The sequence below is a fragment of the Zalophus californianus genome, chromosome 1 (assembly GCF_009762305.2).
Source record: "Zalophus californianus isolate mZalCal1 chromosome 1, mZalCal1.pri.v2, whole genome shotgun sequence".
Taxonomy (NCBI): Eukaryota; Metazoa; Chordata; class Mammalia; order Carnivora; family Otariidae; genus Zalophus; species Zalophus californianus.
Genome location: NC_045595.1, coordinates 12,199,561 through 12,217,645, shown reverse-complemented (window position 1 = coordinate 12,217,645; position 18,085 = coordinate 12,199,561). Strand labels below are relative to the sequence as shown.

At 53.0% G+C, this 18,085-nt stretch overlaps 2 protein-coding genes across 8 annotated transcripts; one reads left to right on the top strand and one right to left on the bottom strand.

The window, feature by feature from the left end:
* Positions 1–1,279: 1,279 nt before the first annotated feature.
* On the top strand, positions 1,280–6,878 carry CIB3 (calcium and integrin binding family member 3). 3 transcript variants are annotated; one of them, XM_027586774.1, is made up of 6 exons: positions 1,280–1,330; positions 1,534–1,568; positions 3,250–3,361; positions 4,312–4,459; positions 5,336–5,531; positions 6,752–6,862. In XM_027586774.1, the coding sequence occupies exons 1-6, from the start codon at positions 1,280–1,282 to the stop codon at positions 6,771–6,773; spliced, it is 564 nt and encodes a 187-aa protein (XP_027442575.1). In that variant the 3' UTR covers positions 6,774–6,862. The 3 variants fall into 3 exon arrangements, 2 of the variants coding, with proteins under 2 accessions (XP_027442575.1, XP_027442576.1); XM_027586775.1 differs by lacking the exons at positions 1,534–1,568; positions 3,250–3,361; XR_003518539.1 differs by lacking the exons at positions 1,280–1,330; positions 1,534–1,568; positions 3,250–3,361; positions 5,336–5,531 and having other exon boundaries at positions 4,158–4,459; positions 6,752–6,878.
* A 1,350-nt stretch (positions 6,879–8,228) lies between these two features.
* On the bottom strand, positions 8,229–17,355 carry HSH2D (hematopoietic SH2 domain containing). 5 transcript variants are annotated; one of them, XM_027581801.1, is made up of 6 exons: positions 17,285–17,355; positions 14,398–14,547; positions 12,906–12,995; positions 11,748–11,913; positions 11,139–11,273; positions 8,229–9,004 (listed from the first exon to the last, which is right to left on the bottom strand). In XM_027581801.1, the coding sequence occupies exons 2-6, from the start codon at positions 14,520–14,522 to the stop codon at positions 8,345–8,347; spliced, it is 1,176 nt and encodes a 391-aa protein (XP_027437602.1). In that variant the 5' UTR covers positions 14,523–14,547; positions 17,285–17,355; the 3' UTR covers positions 8,229–8,344. The 5 variants fall into 5 exon arrangements, with proteins under 5 accessions (XP_027437602.1, XP_027437603.1, XP_027437605.1 ...); XM_027581802.1 differs by having other exon boundaries at positions 8,229–8,911; XM_027581804.1 differs by lacking the exon at positions 17,285–17,355 and having other exon boundaries at positions 11,748–11,975; positions 12,944–12,995; positions 14,398–14,483.
* Between the last annotated feature and the right edge of the window lie 730 nt (positions 17,356–18,085).

Genomic DNA, 18,085 nt, shown 5'->3' with positions numbered 1-18,085 from the left:
CACGACCTGAGCTGAAACCAAGAGTCAGAGGCTTAACCAACTGTGCCACCCAAGCGCCCTTATGGGAAAGTTCCGATCCATTTTCCAGAGTGGCTGAACTATTTTGCATCACCATCAGCAATTAATAAGAGTTCCAGTTGCTTCACATTTTCTCCAACACTTGATATTGTCAGGTTTTTTTTTTTTTTTTCTTTTAAATCATCCAAAAGGGGTCTTTAAAGCCTGATCATAGTCACATTTTACAAGGTGGCTTCACATACTGGGGCAGAAGAGAGTTGATGAGACTGGGAGGAACTGTGATCGTCCAGGCCAGAGAGAGTGGTGATGAGGGAAGGGGAAGATCCAAGAGCACTTCAAGGGGGCTGGGGTGTGGCAATGGAAAAGGCTTAGCAGGAGAAGAAAGTGGAGAGACAAGACAGACCCAGAGGAAGAAGAGCATGGAACACTAGGTTAAGAATTTTGAATCCCAGGTGTTCTGCCCAAAAGAATCCTGGGTCTTAATAAGGTTGGCAGCTGCTACATTGAGGATGCGTGGTGAACATTAGCATGCTAAAGGCTCTGACAAGTCCTGCAATAAAGAATTCTGTTTGGTATTATTTAACTGACTGTTTCTCTCACTTACACCTTGGATCTCTTTTCTTAAGCTATAACATCATCATCAACATCATCATCATCATCATCATCATCTCCAGTGCACATCTGGGGACCTCATTTAGCTTGTTCACCCAGTTATTATGCTCCCAGTGCCTAAAACTGGCTTAAACCCAATAGTTAAAAAATTTTTCTTTGGTTGCATTAATGATCTCATTAGATCTTCAGGACGACTCAATGAGTTAGGTACTAATATAACTTCCATCTTACAAACAAGGCTTAGAGAGGGTCAGGTGACTTGTGTAAGGCACACAGCTAGTGGGTAGAGAGCTAGTATTTGAGCTGGGATCTGCTTGCAGTCTCTCCATCACCCTGTCTGTCTCCAGAAGGGGCCCCATACCCCCCCCCGCCAGCCTCACCCAGTTGTGGCAGATGTGGTCTGCTGTTCTGTGACCTCCTACAGTCCTTCTTGTCCTGGTGGCCATGGACATACTCGGGCAGTTGCCCAGAGAGCTCAGCTGTAACTTGATCTCACCAGGCTGGGGGTGACAGGGCGGGTGGGCAGGTGACAGCCAGGGCAGGGACATTTGCCCAGACGCTGGTGTGCTGCAGCCTGGCAACCTGTGTGGTCCTGAGGAGACTGGGGGCTTTGGGAGCTTGTCCCAGACTCCTGGCAGTGGTCTTCACCATGGGCAACAAGCAGACAGTCTTCACTCATGAGCAGCTGGAAGCATATCAGGTAGGGGTGATAGGCAGGTTCGGCAGCCTTGGTTTCCCTGCCTGAGAGGTGGGGACAGCACCATTTGTCCAGGGTGTGCAGTCGGCAAGGGTTCCTGGTGCAGCTCTGTGTGCAGCATCAGGCAGGGATGGGCGTGCAGTGGGAGGGAGAGGGAGGAGGCCCCTGAGGCAGGCTCTGGGCCAAGCCAACATCTCTCTCCGCAGGACTGCACCTTCTTCACAAGGAAGGAAATCATGAGGTCAGTCTGGGCAGAAAGGGAGGAAGACCTGGTAATAACTTTCTCTCCATTGTTGGAGGATGTTTGCAATTGGACAGGACTGAGTGCTGCGTGGCGGTTCAAACACAAAGGGAGGGATTGCGGGCACGGTCAGTGGATGGAGGCAGAGATGGGGAGGCTGAGAAGCCCCATCTTGTCATATTGTCACGGTCTCTAGGTTGATTAGCCTGGGCTTTCTCCCAAGGGTTGTGCGGAGCCATGGAGAGTATGTGAGTGGGGAGAGGTGTGTGTGTGTGTGTGGTGTGGGAGACAGATCAGCATGTTAAAAAGATCCCCCCGAGGCCAGTGTGAAGAGGCTGGGACTGGAGGCTGGGCACCGGGGGGCAGAGGCTAGAGTCAGCTCTGGGTTGTGGGGGTGGCATCAAGGTAAGGGTGCGGGTAGGCAGGCTGCGGCTGCTGCAGGTCGCTGGCATGAGCGAGAGAGGCGTAGTGGGGTATCCCACATTACTGCTCAGCCCATGGGGCCATTGTCCAGAGGCCCTGACCCATGAACTTGGAGGTGTGAAACCCAAGCTGGCCGGGGTTCAGATACAGAGTGATAGGGGCCAAGGCCCCAATTGTATGGGCACGGGATATCCATTATTGATGGGCACACCTTTCACCAGTGAGCCCCATTGTCTGGGTGAGGACAGCTCATAGGGTCACCCTGGCCATCACGATCAGATTACTGATGGGGAAACTGAGGCTTGGGCAGGGGAGGCTGACCTGAGCTCTGCAGATGGGCAGAGCTCCAAGGAGTCTGAGGGCTGACATTTCGTCGGTCCTGAGCTTCTTGTTTGTCAGCAGAATAACAAGCTTAGAGGGGAAGAGGGACATGCTCAAGGCCATACAGAAGCCCAAACCCAGGCTATTCCCTGAGGGGGCCCAGACAGGGGCCTGGGTGGTCAGGACTGAAATTCCAGATACCCCCTCCTTGAGTTCCTAGCCATCATATGACCCAGGGGCTCCCATTTCCCTCGGAAACAGCCCCCAGCAGCTTGGGGACCTCTGACTCACCAAGGATGCCCTCTACAAGGCTGTGCTTCTCATGCCCCCAGTGAAGATAGGGCATCAGCAGGTGAGGACATTGGAGTGGAGAGCTGGCCTCACCATCTAGGTGGTGTCGGTGGCATTTGGTGTTTTGCAAAATGCCCTGCATGCATTAAAAAACCCTGAATATTGGCCTTTTGTCTCCGCTCTGCCCCATTTAGGGAACGCTCGCCTTATGGGGTGAGAGAAGGAAAATGTGAGAATGGGGGGTCTTTAGAGTCAGAGGCCAACAATGTGATGGATATCCAGAGATTCAGAGATTCACTCGGATTCTCTGAAGGCTTGATGTAAAATGATCTTACCTTAAGCACACTCCCTTTTGCCATCCCCACCTACCTGGTCAGCTCCTACTCACTCTTCAAAGCCCAGTATCAATGTCCCCACTCGAGTCTCCCCTAGCCCTGGGGCCCTCTCTCCACTTTGGCCCTGCCCCCAGAGGGTAGACGTGCCCATGTTTGGCTCTGTGTGCTTGAGGACGGGGCCCAGGGCTGATGACTCTTGAGGACCCACGATCCTTCCATGTGTAGTGAGCAGCTGCTAGAATGAGAGAAACGGGACAAGTCCTCCCCATCCCATCTGCCAGCTCTTCCCGGTGTTTCCCCCTCTGCCCCAGGCTCTTCTATCGCTACCAGGACCTGGCTCCCCAGCTTGTCCCCCTCGACTATACCAGCTGTCCTGATGTGAAGGTGCCCTACGAGCTCATCGGCAGCATGCCCGAGCTGAAGGTATGCGCGGGGCCTTGGGGCAGGCAGGGAAAAAAATAGTAGGGATGTCCCCTGCTTCCTATGAAGTGGATGCATTTTACAGATGAGAGAAGTGAGGTTCAGAGAGCTTACGACACTTGGTCATGGTCACACAGCTAGGCTGTGACCGAGACAGGAATCAAAGCCGGGGTTGTTGGAACGCTGGCATGAGATAATGCAGGTAAAGGGCTTGGCACAGGGCCTCCTGCATGGCAGGTACTCAGGGAATGTGAGTTCTGCTTTTCATAGCAGGAGCCGCTAAAAAGGCAGGTTCTTCTCAGTTGGATGTTCGTCACATAGTTTGTGTTGCCAAAGGGGACTTGTGGGGTGAGTGACTGAGCAGACATTATTTTATCACAAGGGACAGAAACCTCATTCGAGAGGGACAAAATGTATTGGAACATAGGAGGAAAAACTCCAGGGTGCAGAGCTAGCGCCAGGCACGGCTGGAAGCAGGGTTTCCGTGGATGAGCTCAGGAGTCTCCCTCCATCTCTCAGCTCCCCCTTGGCAGGAAGGGGCTTCGGTCTCAGACAGCCTGTCCGAAGGGGCTGCCCCAGCGGTCCCAGACTCCTGTCAGCTCGGCAACCAGGGTAAAGCAGGCCCCTCCGTCGCCATAAGGGCAGCCTCTGATTGGCCAGTTTGAGTCACCCTGCCTACCCCAGAGCCGATCGCGGTTGCCAGTCGAGAGCGATCTCTGATGGGCCTCAACCAGGTCACGTGGCTGCAGCTGGAGCCAGAAGCGGGGTCACGGCCACCCAGACCACACGGGCAGCGAGAGTTGTCTGGAGTCCTGTCCCGGGACCGTGGGCGGGAGGAAGTTTGAAGCGGGGGGTGGGTACTTGAAGGTTTCAGGAAGGTGGGTGCGGAGAGCGATTCCATATGGAGCCCTGAGTCCCCGGTCCGGGAGGGCCTCTCTGCTTCCTGTCCCCAGGACAACCCGTTCCGCCAGAGGATTGCCCAGGTGTTCTCTGAGGACGGGGACGGGCACATGACCTTGGACAACTTCCTGGACATGTTTTCCGTGATGAGCGAAATGGCTCCCCGCGACCTCAAAGCCTACTATGCTTTTAAAATTTATGGTGCGTGCAGGGCTCCGGGGTCGGGGAGCGTGGGGTGGGGTGGGGTGGGGAGTGAGAACAAGACCAGGCCTGGGGCCAGGGGCTGCCCTGCCGTCACAGATGTCTTCCCGGGGGCTTCGCCCCACCTTGGTACTTGCTGACCTCATCCCCTCACTCACTTCTTTCCAGCCGCACGGGCCTCCCTCTAACTCCAGCACACCAAACTCTTAACTCCCTCCGGGCCTTCTCCTCTGCTGTGCCCTCTGCCTGGAATACCTTTCCCTTGACTCCTGCGCACCTTGAAGTCTAGGTCAAAAGCAGCTTCCACCCTCAATCCCTCTCCACCTCACATCCCAGTTCTCTCCCAGCACGCAGCACTGCTGCTTAATTTCTGTTCATAATCCGTTCATTTCTTATTATCTCTGATGAGACCCAAGGGCAGCAACACTACCTGTTTCCTTCCCCATCTGTCTCTCATGCCTGGCAAAAAGGAGGTGCTCAATAAACACTTGTTGACTGACCGAATGAATGAAAATTTATCACAGCACCTGGCACTCAATAGGTGCTCACTAAAAACCTGTCAAATGAACGAAACTTTATCACAGTGCCTGGAACATAGTAGGCGCTCCCTAAATCCTTGTTGAATGAATAGATGAGAAACAGTCACATATGCCTGGCACATAGTAGGTGCTCAATAAATAGAAATACTGGTGGAGTGAATGAATGACCTCCCAGCCGGACTCTGCCCAATTCCAAAGCAAGACCCAGCCATTACCCCGGGGTCTTGGGATCTCTCCAGTGCCTCAGTTTCCTCCTCTGTAACATGGGGACAAGAGGCCCAGCCTGCCTGTCCCCCGCTGTGCCCCCACTCCGCATCCCCTCCACCCCACTGCACAGACTTTAACAATGACGGCTACATTTGTGCATGGGACCTGGAGCAGACAGTGACCAAGCTGACGCGGGGGGAGCTGAGCGCTGAGGAGGTGAGCCTGGTGTGTGAGAGGGTGCTAGATGAGGCCGATGGCGACCATGATGGGCGGCTCTCCCTGGAAGACTTCCAGAACATGATCCTGCGGGCACCCGACTTCCTCAGGTGTGACCCTCCTCGCCACTTTGCACGATCCATTTCCACGTCTGAGCGCAGCTCCTACAAAACTAGTCCGCAGGCTCCGTTTGTGAAAGTTCCTCTGTTCATTCATTTGTGACCTTAGAGAACTGTCCCAGCCTTCCTGGCCTCAGTCCCTGCATCTTTAGAATGGGGATAATTGGGGACCCCATGGGCAACCCCTTTGGGTGGACGCAGCTCTTTGGGTGAATGGAACATGGCTGGTCTTCAGCCCTCTCTTGCCTGAACATTTTGCGGTGAACAGGGTGTACAACTGTACTTGGCAGTCCTGGGGAGAATCAGAGCCCCCACAGTCGGGCTGATAGCGAGTTAATACAGGGGGTGGCCAGCCACCTGTTTTTGTACCTCCTGTGGGCTAAGAATGGTTTTTACATTTCTTAAATGGCGGGGAACAGATTAAAGACCAATAATACTCCATGACACATGAAGTGGATGTGAAATTCAAATTTCTGTGTCCACCGGTGATTTTATTGGCATACAGCCATGCCTGCTTGTGTATGTATTAGCCATGGTTGCTTTCGAGCTACAAGGCCCAGCTGAGTCCTTGCACAAAGTTGGACATATCAACCATTTGGCTCTTTACAGGAGAAGTTGGCTGACCCCCGAGTTAGTACATGGAAAGACTTTAGAGCAGCGCCTGGCACACAGTAGCTGCTCAGTATCTGTGTGCTGGGGTTGCTGTTGTGGGTGTTATTATGGGTGGCATCCTGACGTGCACAGAGGGCCCCCCTCCTCTCCCTGGAGAAGCGTGGCTGGTCTCCTAGCAGGCAGAGACATGAATAACGACAATTGAATGAACCCTACCGAGGACAGCATCTCTGGCCGACAGCACCCTGTGCATTAGCCCCCTTAGCCCTCACTACAGCCCCATGCAGGAAGGATGGCCATTATCCCCATTTTACAGAGGAGTAAACTGAAGCCCGGGAAGGGGTACGCACTCACTTAGAGTCCCACAGCAAGTCTGGGGTGGAGCTGGAGTGTCAACTCAGATCCAAAGAGGTGTGCTTTCCACCCCTGTGGGGACCAGGGGGGGCCACAGCCTGGGGTTCTTGAGGGGATCCATCTCCCCCTGTGGTTCCTTGCCTGTCTCAGGGACTCACTGCAGGAGAGTTCAGGAAGGTGGGGCGGGGACGAAGGAAGGCCACCCTCTCTGCCTGATGACTGACTCCATTTCTTTTTGCACACAGCACCTTCCACATCCGCATCTGAGCACACCACGGAGAAGCCGGGTCAGAGGAGAACGGGGTGACCCCTCACTCCGCTCTGGAATCCGGTCTCCCTGGGTTCTGGGAATAAACACACGTCACTGAGTCACATCTGCTTGGAGGACGTGTGTTTCACGGTAAACCTGCCAGATGGGAGAGAGGAAGCCTGGGATCTCAACTCTGCCCTCACTGTGTGACCCTGGGTGTGGCTGCACCCTCTGTGAGCCATGATCTCCCCATTTATACAAGGAAGTGGCTGACTTCTAGATCTCTGTCCACTGTGAGGGCTGGAAGTGCCTTGGTAGCAATGAGTTTTGGTGCACAGAGACCAGATGTGGAGATCAGGCCCATGTGATCTTGAGCTGCTCACGGGGACCAAGCTTTGACTCCGTGCTCATTCATTAGCACAGCCAGAGGAGGCCTCTGAGGGACGGGGCAGCAATGTCATTCACTGAGGCTGGCACTGTACTTTACAGTTTATGAAGCACCTCTCTGCCATTGCATTGGCTGCCTATGGCATCCCAGTGGGGTGAGTGAGAAGCAATCACACCTCATGTCATCTGCAAAGGCAGCCTTGAACCCAGGCCCACCTCTTTCCAGATCCCAGACATCTACACCTTGCAGATTTGAGAAGCCCCACACCCACTCCACCTGTGGTCAGCCTGGGGCCCATCTATAGGTCCAGTCAGTCCAGGGAGTGGTCATTCCTGCAATCGAAACTAGCTGCCAGGCACCTTCCCAGATACCTCCACTGTGCATCATTTCTAGAGCACCCACTCCCACCCTAACCTCCACTTATTAAGCACCTACTGTGAGCCAAAGCCTCAGGTTTTATGTGCATCCAGTTGGTTCATCCTGAGAAAGACGAGCTGCTCTTCTTCCCACTTTCCAGGTGAGAAAACAAGCCTAGAGAGGCCTAGTGACTCGCTAGAGGTCACACGGCCATGTGACCTGGGATTTCCCCCAGAACCCACTGCTAACCATGACCCTGGGCTGCCTCTCTTTCTTTAAAGGGGCTCCCATGCTTCTGAAGTTGGTGTCGCGAGTGTGCCAAGCCCTCTCCAAGTCTCTGTGTGCCAAGCCCTCTCCAAGTCTCACCTCCCTCATTTGTAGGAGAACCCCAGGAGGAAGGTGTGAACAGCTCTGTTTATAGGCAAGGATGTACTTAGACTTGAGCCAGGTGCAGAGGATGTGGCCAAAGAGCTCCAACTGACCGGGTTTCAAGTCCTGGCACTGACACCCTCTAGCTGGGTGACCTTGGCCATGCCTCTCCTCCTCTCTGACCCTTAGTCTCTTCTTTAAAGTATGCAGCATGAGCCTATCTACTGGGCCTGCTCAGAGGGGTAACAGAAATAGTGAACTTGGAGGCTTTGGCATGGGGCCTGGCACAGTAGGTGCCCGAGACCCTTGCTGTAACTGATAATTATTATTCACATAACCAGGTCACCCGATCGGCAATTGTAGGACCAGACCCAAGCAACGTCTTTATTATATTTTTCAGGTTCCTGAGGACTGGTGGGTAGACAATAAGGGGTCCAGTGTGAGCAGCCCCCAGAGCCAGGGCAAAGCTCTTCTCTAACAGTACCCAGGGGCGAAGGGTGGCGGTGGGCGGTACTCCTCGGGGAGCCAGTCCTTCTGGGGTTCTGCCAAGTCCTTTGTCTCTGGTTTGGACACTTTTGGGGACAGGACCCTCACTACTGCTTGGTGCCAACCCTTGACCCTCGGGGTCGCCTCGCTCCAGCTGGCCAATCTTGAGACCTTTCTGGAGGGGTCAGCTCTGCCTCTCAGATCCTGGGGCTGCGAAGGGCTTGCAAGGGACATGGCCACAGAGCGGTCTGTGTCGACATTATCTTCCCAGTGTGCGTCACCTGGCCTGGCCCCCGAGCTGTGTGTCACTGCCGGTGGCCCAGCACTCCAGGGCGATGACAAGTTCGTAGAAGGCAGGTGGGATGTCAGCTGCTGCTGGACCCTCTTGCCTGTCTGGGGGAGCATCTTGAGGTTCTTCCAGAGTTTCTGGCAAGCCTTCTCAAGAGGAGCTTTTGGGGGGCAGGAGGAAGTGGCTTCCTCCGTGGAAGCTCTGTCCATCTCTGCTGGTGGCTTCCTTCCTCTTGGGTGATGGAGCAGGACCGGCCTCGCTGAGGTCTGAAACCCAGAGCAGGTGAGACCTGGGGCTGTCCCACCCACCAAAGCTCTGACTCTGCCCTGGAGGTTGGGACATGGGTCCCGCTCAGACATCTGGAGGGTGAGAAGGACCCCAAGTGAGCCCCCAAACCTGATCCCATGCCCCCTCCCCATCCCCATGAACAGCTTCACTATCTCCCCCAGGGATTGGCAAACTCTTTTCATAAAGTGCCAGAGAGCAAATCTTTTCAGGTTTGTTGGTCATACAGTCTCTGCTGTAAAACAACAGAGATCGTACATCAACGAGTGAGTGTGCCTGAGTTCCAATAAAACTTTATGGACGTGGAAATCCGACTTTCATCTGATTTTCACGGGTCCTGAAATATTACTTTTATTTTTATTTTTTTCAACCACTCAAAAACATAAAGGCTGCTTAGCTTGTGGGCCATCCAGAAACAGGCCAGATGTGGTCCTCGGGCCCTGATCTACTTGGTTGTTCAGGTGACATTTGGGGCAGATGCCGACAATGCCCCATCCATGTTCCTTTGCCCTGAGCGCTCAGTGCCCCCAGCTCTGCTCCCAAATGCCAGCAGTGGGGACTCTGCCCGGGGTCCTTCTCTGGACCCATGGCAGGCCAGAAGTGCCAGAGAATTAAAATCTCCCAGGAACAGCACTTGACCAAGGCCTAATGGAAGATGGAGGATCAATACCCCAACTCCTCAACCCTAAGATGGGACAACTAAAGTGTATGTCCCATGCAGAGTCCCAGCCTTCCCGAGGGAGACCAAGCCCTGGTTGCCCCCAGGGGAACCTGCTCCCTAACACACCCTTCACGGGCTGCCCTCTCCCGTCCCACTTCCCTGCTCCCTTAGTGGCACATCCTGGGATCACCTCTCTAACAATGGAGGGCCCAGGGACTCAAACCATGACAACACCTGGCTTCCTCTCACCCCCACCTCCAAGCCATCAGCAGGCTCCCTTCTAAAATATTCTAAAAATATCCTCTTCTTGCTCCACCCCCAGAGATCCTTTTCTGGTCCCTCCCACTTGGACTCCCTGCCTCTTTCCTGTCACCTGTGCCACTGCCGCCAGGCAGCGCCTCCTGCAGCTGGCAGCCACGGGCTCCCTCATGGCGACTCCCCCTGCCCACCTGGCATAGAACGCCAGCTCCTCACCCTGCCCCAAGGCCCTGCATGATTGGCTCTTGCTGATCCTGGCCCCTCACCTCCCAACGACCTCCCTTTGATTCACCCCACTCCATCCACACACTGGCTTTTGTTCTTCTTTTGTTTTCCAAAGACACTGAGCCTCAGGACCTTTGCATGTGCTCTTTTCTCTGCCTGAAACACACCCTCCCTGCATCTCTGTGTGGGACGGACTCCTCCTTAACCTCCGTGTCCCAGGTCCATGCCACCTCCTCCAGGTCTTCCCTGTTCCCTTCACCGCTTAGCCCCACACCCACATTGTTCATCCTACCAGCCCATTTCACTTCCACTATTGTCAGAACTTCCCTGCCATGTGAGGGGCAGGGAGGACACTTAGCCTAGGGGTTCCGGAAGGTCCAATCAGCCCTGAGAAGGTGGGATTCATTAATTTATTCACTCATCTACTCCACAGACTCATTCACTGAGCACTTGCTCTGTGCCAGGTCTTCTCTGAGGGGAGGAGAGGCAGACAGATGAACAAGATAGGGCGAACAAGCCAGACAGATCCCCAGGCCTCCCAGAGCTCACAGTCTGATAGGGGAGGCAGACAGGAAACGTGAAAACCCACACATAAACTTTTAACCCACAAAAAGACTTTTTAAGTTGTGAGGCGTGCCCTGCAGTGAATAAACAGGGTGAGGTGATGGAGAATGCAGAGGGGACGACTTTCAGTCTGGGGAGGGAGACACTTGAAGAATTGAAGAAAGAAGCCAGGCATAGGAAATCCGGGGGCAGAGCACACACAGCATGTGCAAAGGTCCTGAGGAGGGACCAGCATATGCAAAGGTCCTGAGGCTAGCTTGATGTATGTGAACAACAGAAAGGATAGCAGAGGGGCTGGAGGTGGACTGGTGATGAGCACGAGGAGTAGCTGAGGTCACAGTTGGGATTTTAATTGCAGTGTCTTGAAAAATCACTGGAAGGTTTTATACTTGGAGCTGTAGGATCTAATTTTCACTCTAGAAAGTCTCCTCTGGCAGCTGCTGGCCACCTCCGCTCCTGCCCCTCCCCTGTGTTGGAGGTGCCAGCTTTCAGTCACATACCTCCTCAGGTGCAGCCCTGGGACAGGAGGATGGATTCTGATGTTCCCTGGGGACATGGGCGGGGCTGGCAACTTCCTCAGTCAATGCATTGGCGTAACGGAAGAGATCCTCATAATCCAAGTTCTCTGGATCCTTCTGTGGGGCAGAGGGAACCTGCAGCTCAACCCCAAGGAGGGAGATGGGGTGGTCCCAGACAAACCCTAGAAGGTGGGGCTCAGGAACTGCCTTGCCCACAAACCTTGTATGGAAGCATGCCCCTCCCACAGTAGCTTCTGAGAGCTAGGACCACCCGCCCACCTCTCTCACCCGCTGTTCCTCCCCCCGCCACCCCCCCCCCCCCCGCCATGAGCCTTATAAGGAGATACACTATTCCTATAGATCAGCCAAGGTTATATACCCCCCCAAAGGAACGCTTGTAACAAATCAGCCTGGGGGGGCTGGGGTGAGGCAGGGAACCAAGACCAGGAGGGGTGGGGCCGTGGGAGGGAGGGCAGGGATCACGAAAGTGACAGAATCACAAGAGGCTGAATGGGGAGCGCGGGAACAAAATGAGTCAGGGGGCTTAGCCCCTGCGAGGGTGGCTATGGCCCACCGGGGTCCCACTCTCACCTGCCCACAGGGCTGAGTCAGCAGGTCCTTGTGCGGCCGCACAGGCTGCTGCTGGTGGAAGGTGACCAGGGCGTCCAGCGAGGTGTGGGCCTTCTCCTCTCCGGGGATCACGAAGCTCCCGTCATCCAAGAGCTTCACCATGAAGTGGCGGCAGCAGCTTTGGGCTCTGTGGCAACACTGCTGGGGCTAGGAGGCTGCAGCCCTACTGGTCAGGTTCCCAGTAGCCTTCTGCATGTTTTTGCCATGTGACACTGGTGGCCACTAAACCACACTGTGCCTCAGTTTCCCTGTCTGTAACGTGGGGCGACTAAGGCTGACCTCGGGATTTCTCATGAAAATGGAATAAGCTACTGCAGATAAAAGCTTAGTTCGGTGCCGGGCTAGGGTCAAATGATCAATAGTAGGGATGATAGTGAAAATGTGAGTCCGGCCCCAGGCTAAGTCTGTGCGCCAGTCACACAGCAGGTCCTCAATAAATGCTCTGTTAATGAATGGATGCATTTATTAATGGCCCACCATGTGCTTACTATCTCTTATTTAATTTTCACAAGACTTTGAATTAATTTTAGCATTCCTATATTAGAGATGAGGACTTGGGGGGAGGCACAGATAGGTTGAGTAACTCGTTCAAAGTCACACAGCATATAAATGGCAGCCCCAAGCCTTTCTGACTGTGTGACTCAGGGTTTAAGCTTTTCCCATGGTTGGGAACTCTGCAGTGGAGTCACTGGATTTTTTTATTCCTTTGGCCTGGAATCCTTTTGAAAAGTACTTTGTGTTGCTGAATCCTGTGAGACACCAGATCAGGTTTTGAGGCCTTAAGGAGCTGGACTGCCCTGAGTTTCCCTAACATGTGCCTCTGGGTGGAGTCAGAGAGTTGCCAAGTAGAAGGTTGAAGGGGATGGGGGTGGGGCGCGGGAGGGGGTTTAGGGGAGGGAAGTAGCCACTCTTGGGCTCCCAGCAGCCCCTGTTTTCAGACACACAGGCTGTTACCACCAAGCCCCCATCTGCTGGTTACAGCCGGACCTGCAGCTGCTCACTGCAGCCAGATTTGGCCAGAACTTTACACCAGTTGCTCTCTGAGCAGTTGTGGTATGAAGCAGCCCTTGCCTCCTCCCAGGAAGCCCTAGAGCCCTCTTGCACCTTCCCTGGCCTTACTTGTAGGACAGTGTGTAGCCCACGTGGCTGTGACTCACTCTAATGAGAAAGGATCCCAGTGGCTGTAACTCCAGCAAATTCTCGGCGTCCCTGGAAGGACACACACAGGAGGGAGATGGCTGTGATCCAGCTGCCCAGCATACTGGTCAGACTCCTGGTTCACCCGTCATCCCAGGACTGAACAAACCTAAAACCCTCCTGTCCCAGGGCTGCACCTGAGGAGGTATGTGACTGAAAGCTGGCACCTCCAACACAGGGGAGGGGCAGGAGCGGAGGTGGCCAGCAGCTGCCAGAGGAGACTTTCTAGAGTGAAAATTAGATCCTACAGCTCCAAGTATAAAACCTTCCAGTGATTTTTCAAGACACTGCAATTAAAATCCCAACTGTGACCTCAGCTACTCCTCGTGCTCATCACCAGTCCACCTTGTTGTTTCAGACCTTGGGACGTTCAGGCACAGGGGTGTTCCCATCAGTGGCAGAAGGCCTCTGATGACCTTGACCCCAGGACAGACTTTCTCCTGATGCCTGAAATACCCTCATACCTGGTAACTGCTCGCCAAATTATTACTAGTATTCACTATCATCATTACTATTGTTATCATGGGTTCACAGAGAGGAAGGTGGCCTTCTACAGGACAAGATGGGGAGACTTGAGACCCGAGCTGTCTACTCCAGAGGCCACTGACCACGTGTAGCTACCGAGCACTTAAAATGTGACTGGTCCGAATTAAGATGTGTTTTTGGCGTAGGATACCAGATTTTCAAGACTTACTACAAAATAAAGGAACGTATACTGTCTCATGGATGAGCTTTCAGTACTCATGTTGAAGCGATAATATCCTAGATATACTGGGTTGAAGAAAAGATAGGATTAAAATTAATTCCACCTGTTTCTTTTTACTTCTTTTAATATAGCTACTAAAAACTTTAAAATGGCAACATGTGGCTCACAGTATGTTCTTAGGGGCGCCCCCCCCCCCAGAACTCAGAGAAAGTGGCCATTTCGCCCTCTCTGTGGCTTTCACAACGTTCTCTCAATGTCCCTACATGCTAACGGTGGCCATAGATGTTCTCTTCGTTCATTTAGGACGAAGGAGGTGACTAATGAGGTGAGTTTGTTCATGTCCTCAGAACTCAGTCCAATGTAGAAAGTGCACGTAGGTCATGTCCCTGATGGATTGAGAGCAGCTGTTTGGGACACTGTGTTAAGAAGGATTCAGAGGCTGCATCCTGCCATCACTGATTACGGAAACCTGGCCTTGGGGGATGGGTCCCTGGCAGTGCTGGTCTGGTGGTCACTGGTACAGTGAGAGCTGAGGTCCAGGGATGGGAAGTAACTGGCCCTGGTCACACACTGAGTCCCCTCCTGCCCGGGACTTCAGAGGTCTTTTCACCAAGCCCAGCCCAGAATTCTGCAGAAAATCTGCCCAAGGTGGGGGCAGACGAGGAAAGAGGGTGAAGGGCAGGGTGGAAGGTGTGTGTGTGTCCTTACTGTCTCGAGATGGCACCGTGGAACCATGCAGGGACCCCTTCTTGGGCCAGCTGAACCACCTGTGTCTGCACGAACCAGTCCAGTCGTGGGGGCAGTGGTGGGGGCAGCTTTTCCACTTCTGTCATGGCTTGCTTCCTGGGGAGCGGTTACCTGGCAGGAAGAGGGAAGAGAGAGAGGGTCAAGCCTGGTCCACCTCCTGTACTTTGCTCTGTTCCTACAGCTCATGGTGCCTCCTCCCTGGTTAAATCCCCCAAACTGGCCAGAGCAACGGGCTTGAACCTGGCTTGTGTTTCTTGAGCACCTCCTATGCATTCATTCATTGGCTCTTTCCAAAAACCCCCAAGAATTTTTCCTTGTCCTTCTATTCTTATTATACCATCACTACAAGTGTTAGAAAGCTCCCTTTATAAATATATGCATTTAAGCTTAAAAACTGACTTTATTGAGGGGCGCCTGGGTGGCACAGTCGATTAAGTATCCGACTCTTGGTTTTGGCTCAGGGCGCGATTTCAGGGTCCTGAGATCGAGCTCTGCATTGGGCTCCATGCTCAGCGTGGAGTCTGCTAGAGATTCTCTCTCCCTTTCCCTCTGCCCCTCCTGCTAGTTCTCTCTCTCTCAAATACTTAAAAGAAAAAAAAAAAGAACTGACTTAATTTAAATAAATATCAGTGTCCCAGGAGGGATGTGGACATGGCAAAAGGGTAAGTGAAGAAACCCTAAAGAGATGTGGCCCCAAGTAATTCCCTTTGCTCCCAACATTGTCATGTCTGATGGCCCCCGGAAGCACACCTGTAACTTGTCAGGTGCAAAACCATTAATTCACATGAGTTTTGACAGTCTTAAGCTCAGGGTAACACTGGACTTTGTGAGCCAATGACAAGGAGCTGAAGAAAATAATAGTCCTGATTTATAAAAGAGTATCAAATCAATGCAAAACCAGCAACAGGGTCAAGCCCTGCTGGGTGGTCTGCTCATGACCCTTCACGGTCACCCTTCATTCCATCCCAAACCTGGCCCACCCCCAACACTGGTCCTATCTAATGTTTCAATATTGCAGAAGGTCATTGTTACTGGGCTGTTTCCAGAGGGTGGGGACATATTGACTAACCCAGTCAATAATGACTTTCTTCTGCCAGAAGACAGATGTTGAACACGCCCTCCGTGGAGAGGCCCAAAGGCATTCTAGGACGAGTAAAATTAAAGAGATCTATTAAGAAGTATTTAATAAAGCAGGTTGACAAAGCAATCAAGAGCCTGGAATCAGAGCCAGATAGCCTGGGTTCCAGCCCCAGCTCCCCCACTTAGCTGCTGTGTGACCCTGGGTAAGTCACTTAATATCTCTGTGCCTTCAGTTCCATCTGTAGTTTGGGGATATGACGATATCTACCTGGGAAAGTACGGTTGGTTCAGAAGTATACAGTCTGGGTATATAATAAATATTCATGACTCTAGTAATGTCCTAGCCTGGGGTAATGTATACAGGTTTGTTCTTTCTTCTACCTGGGAGAACTCCTATTTATCCTTCAAGACCCAGCAAAAATATCCCCTCTTCCAGGCAGCTTGCCTTTCTCTTCACCTAGACAAAGCCTTGGCCCCCTTCTCTGTCTCCCATCTTCCCCTCTGTTCCTGCCTAAGTTTTGCCTAGCCTTGCCTCGTGGAGCTCAAGTGTCTGTGTGCAGTGTGAGTCCTGACGATTGGCTTTTCTTCCTGTAATTCAAGTGCCTGACTTAAGCTTCCTTTGACAGCCAAGTCATCTGCTTTAACTCAATGAAGTCTATCGCGAATAAACACATTGCAAGCCACATAACAAGATAAAGAGCCAAGATGCTCCTGCCGCCCCCCGCCCCCACATCCCCGCCATGAGGCTCCTTTGTTTTAGACATCCTGGTTGATTTAGATAACTGGCCATTTGGATCACTTTTCCCCCCTTCTTTCTCTCTCTCTCTCTCTCTTTTTTTCTTTCTTTTTCTCTCTTCCCATGCTTTAAATTCCTGCTCTTATAGTTTATATTCACCAATAAGGAGTGAGCCCCCAAAACCCTAGCCCCCCACCCTCAACCCCAATAAAAGCAGGACCCCGGGGCCATGTGCGCTGGCTGCGTCTCTCTCAGCAACCTGGTTGTGTGCCCCCTGGCTGTGTACATGTCAGGGCTGGTAAGTAACAGATTTTTTTTCTTCGAAGTTTCCAGATGGTTATGGCTGATGGGCAGCTTGCAACCCTAAGAACCGCAGGGATCAGTTCTGTTGTCACATTGGTTTGGCAAGGGGAGATGTCTGTGGGAAGCTCACGGGCCTGGGCGAGTGCCCCCAGGCATTTACTATCAGTAGGCCCAGATGCACAAAGCTCTGTCGCCCCCACATCAAGGGCTCCTAGAGACCCGGCCCAGGGCTAGGTCCTTTTGGATTTTTCTGGGTCCCCAGCACTACCTGATGCTGGGCAGGCACAGATGAGGGTGCAGGGGTGTCTGCTGATGAATAACTATCCAGGGATGAATGAATCCATACTAAGTTTCTGCTTCCTGACTCTGACATTGGGGCCTCCCCCATCTCCTTGTGCCCCGCACTCCAGCCCTAAGGACATCCTTGCTCTACCCCAAACTGACCAAGCTCTCTTTCCTTCCACACCTTGGCCCATGCTGTTTCCCTGCCAGGAACGCCCTTTTCCCAGCCCCAGCTCCATTTTTCAATGGTCAGCTCCCACTGAAAATTCCTCCTGCTTTTCTGGTCTCTACCACCCTGCCCCACCTTCTGGCCCAGAATGGCTCCCATGCTCCTTCTTCTAGAAATCTGGGATGGAGCTGAGGCTCTTGGGGCCCTGGCCTCACCCAGCATGGGGCAGGCACAGAAGTGGGTATGGGGCTGGTGAGGGATTCCCACCCGGCACGTACCTGGGAGATCCCTGGGCAGCTGAGGCTCTCCCTCCTGCTGTCCTTGGAGCCTGCAGGAGCCTTGGTTTCGATTCAGGGTCAGAACGTCAGTCAGAGGGGGTGGGGCTGCTGCCCCCAGGCTGTTCCTGTTTCCTTAAGCAGGTGAGCCCCAGGGGCGGGACCGGGACAACTCTGGTTAGCCTCTGTCTACGGTCCAACAAAGCTGCTGAGCTGCAGGTGGAGGGACACCATTGCTTCACCCACGACAAGCCTTTATTGAGCACCTACTGTGTGCCAGATCCTAGGGGACAGAGAGGGGACCCCAAGAGGTGCAAGCCCCACCCCCCCGGCATCTATAAACTAGCAAGCAATGAAGAAGGGTAAGAAATGATTAATGTTTCAAAGCAGACAGCCTGTCAGGAAGGAAGGTCTGGAGTTGCAAGAACCCTCAGAGGGGGCTTAGCTGATCCAGAGCAAGAGGCACTTGGGGGCAGGTAGGAGGTAACTTGGTTGTGGGGTGCAAAAAGAGAGGGCTATAGGTGGAGGGAAGAGCATGGGCAAAGGCCTTGAGGCAGGGTCAAGCCTGGACAGGCTGGGGCCTCATGATGCACGCACGACCACATTGCGTCTTCCTCTGTAACAAAACAAAACACACTAAAAAAAAAAAATCACACTTAAAATGATATTTTACGATTGTGTTGGCATCTAGACCATTATAGTCTGGGCTGGATTATTATATATTCATTATTATTGTATTCATTTTCTTCAGATTTAAAAAAAAAACTAGAACATTCTGGGGAGCCCGATACCCACCATAGGCTG

Bases quoted from the DNA above. Each gene is read 5' to 3' on its own strand.
- HSH2D (XM_027581801.1), bottom strand. From the start codon at position 14,522: ATGACAGAAGTGGAAAAGCTGCCCCCACCACTGCCCCCACGACTGGAC. The intron at 11,914-12,905 runs GTAAGGCCAGGG...GTGTTGCCACAG, and splicing joins GGCTACACACTGTCCTACAA to AGCCCAAAGCTGCTGCCGCC. The intron at 9,005-11,138 runs GTATGTGACTGA...CTCACCCTCCAG, and splicing joins CCAGGGCTGCACCTGAGGAG to ATGTCTGAGCGGGACCCATG.
- CIB3 (XM_027586774.1), top strand. From the start codon at position 1,280: ATGGGCAACAAGCAGACAGTCTTCACTCATGAGCAGCTGGAAGCATAT. The intron at 1,331-1,533 runs GTAGGGGTGATA...CTCTCTCCGCAG, and splicing joins AGCAGCTGGAAGCATATCAG to GACTGCACCTTCTTCACAAG. The intron at 3,362-4,311 runs GTATGCGCGGGG...TCCTGTCCCCAG, and splicing joins GCAGCATGCCCGAGCTGAAG to GACAACCCGTTCCGCCAGAG.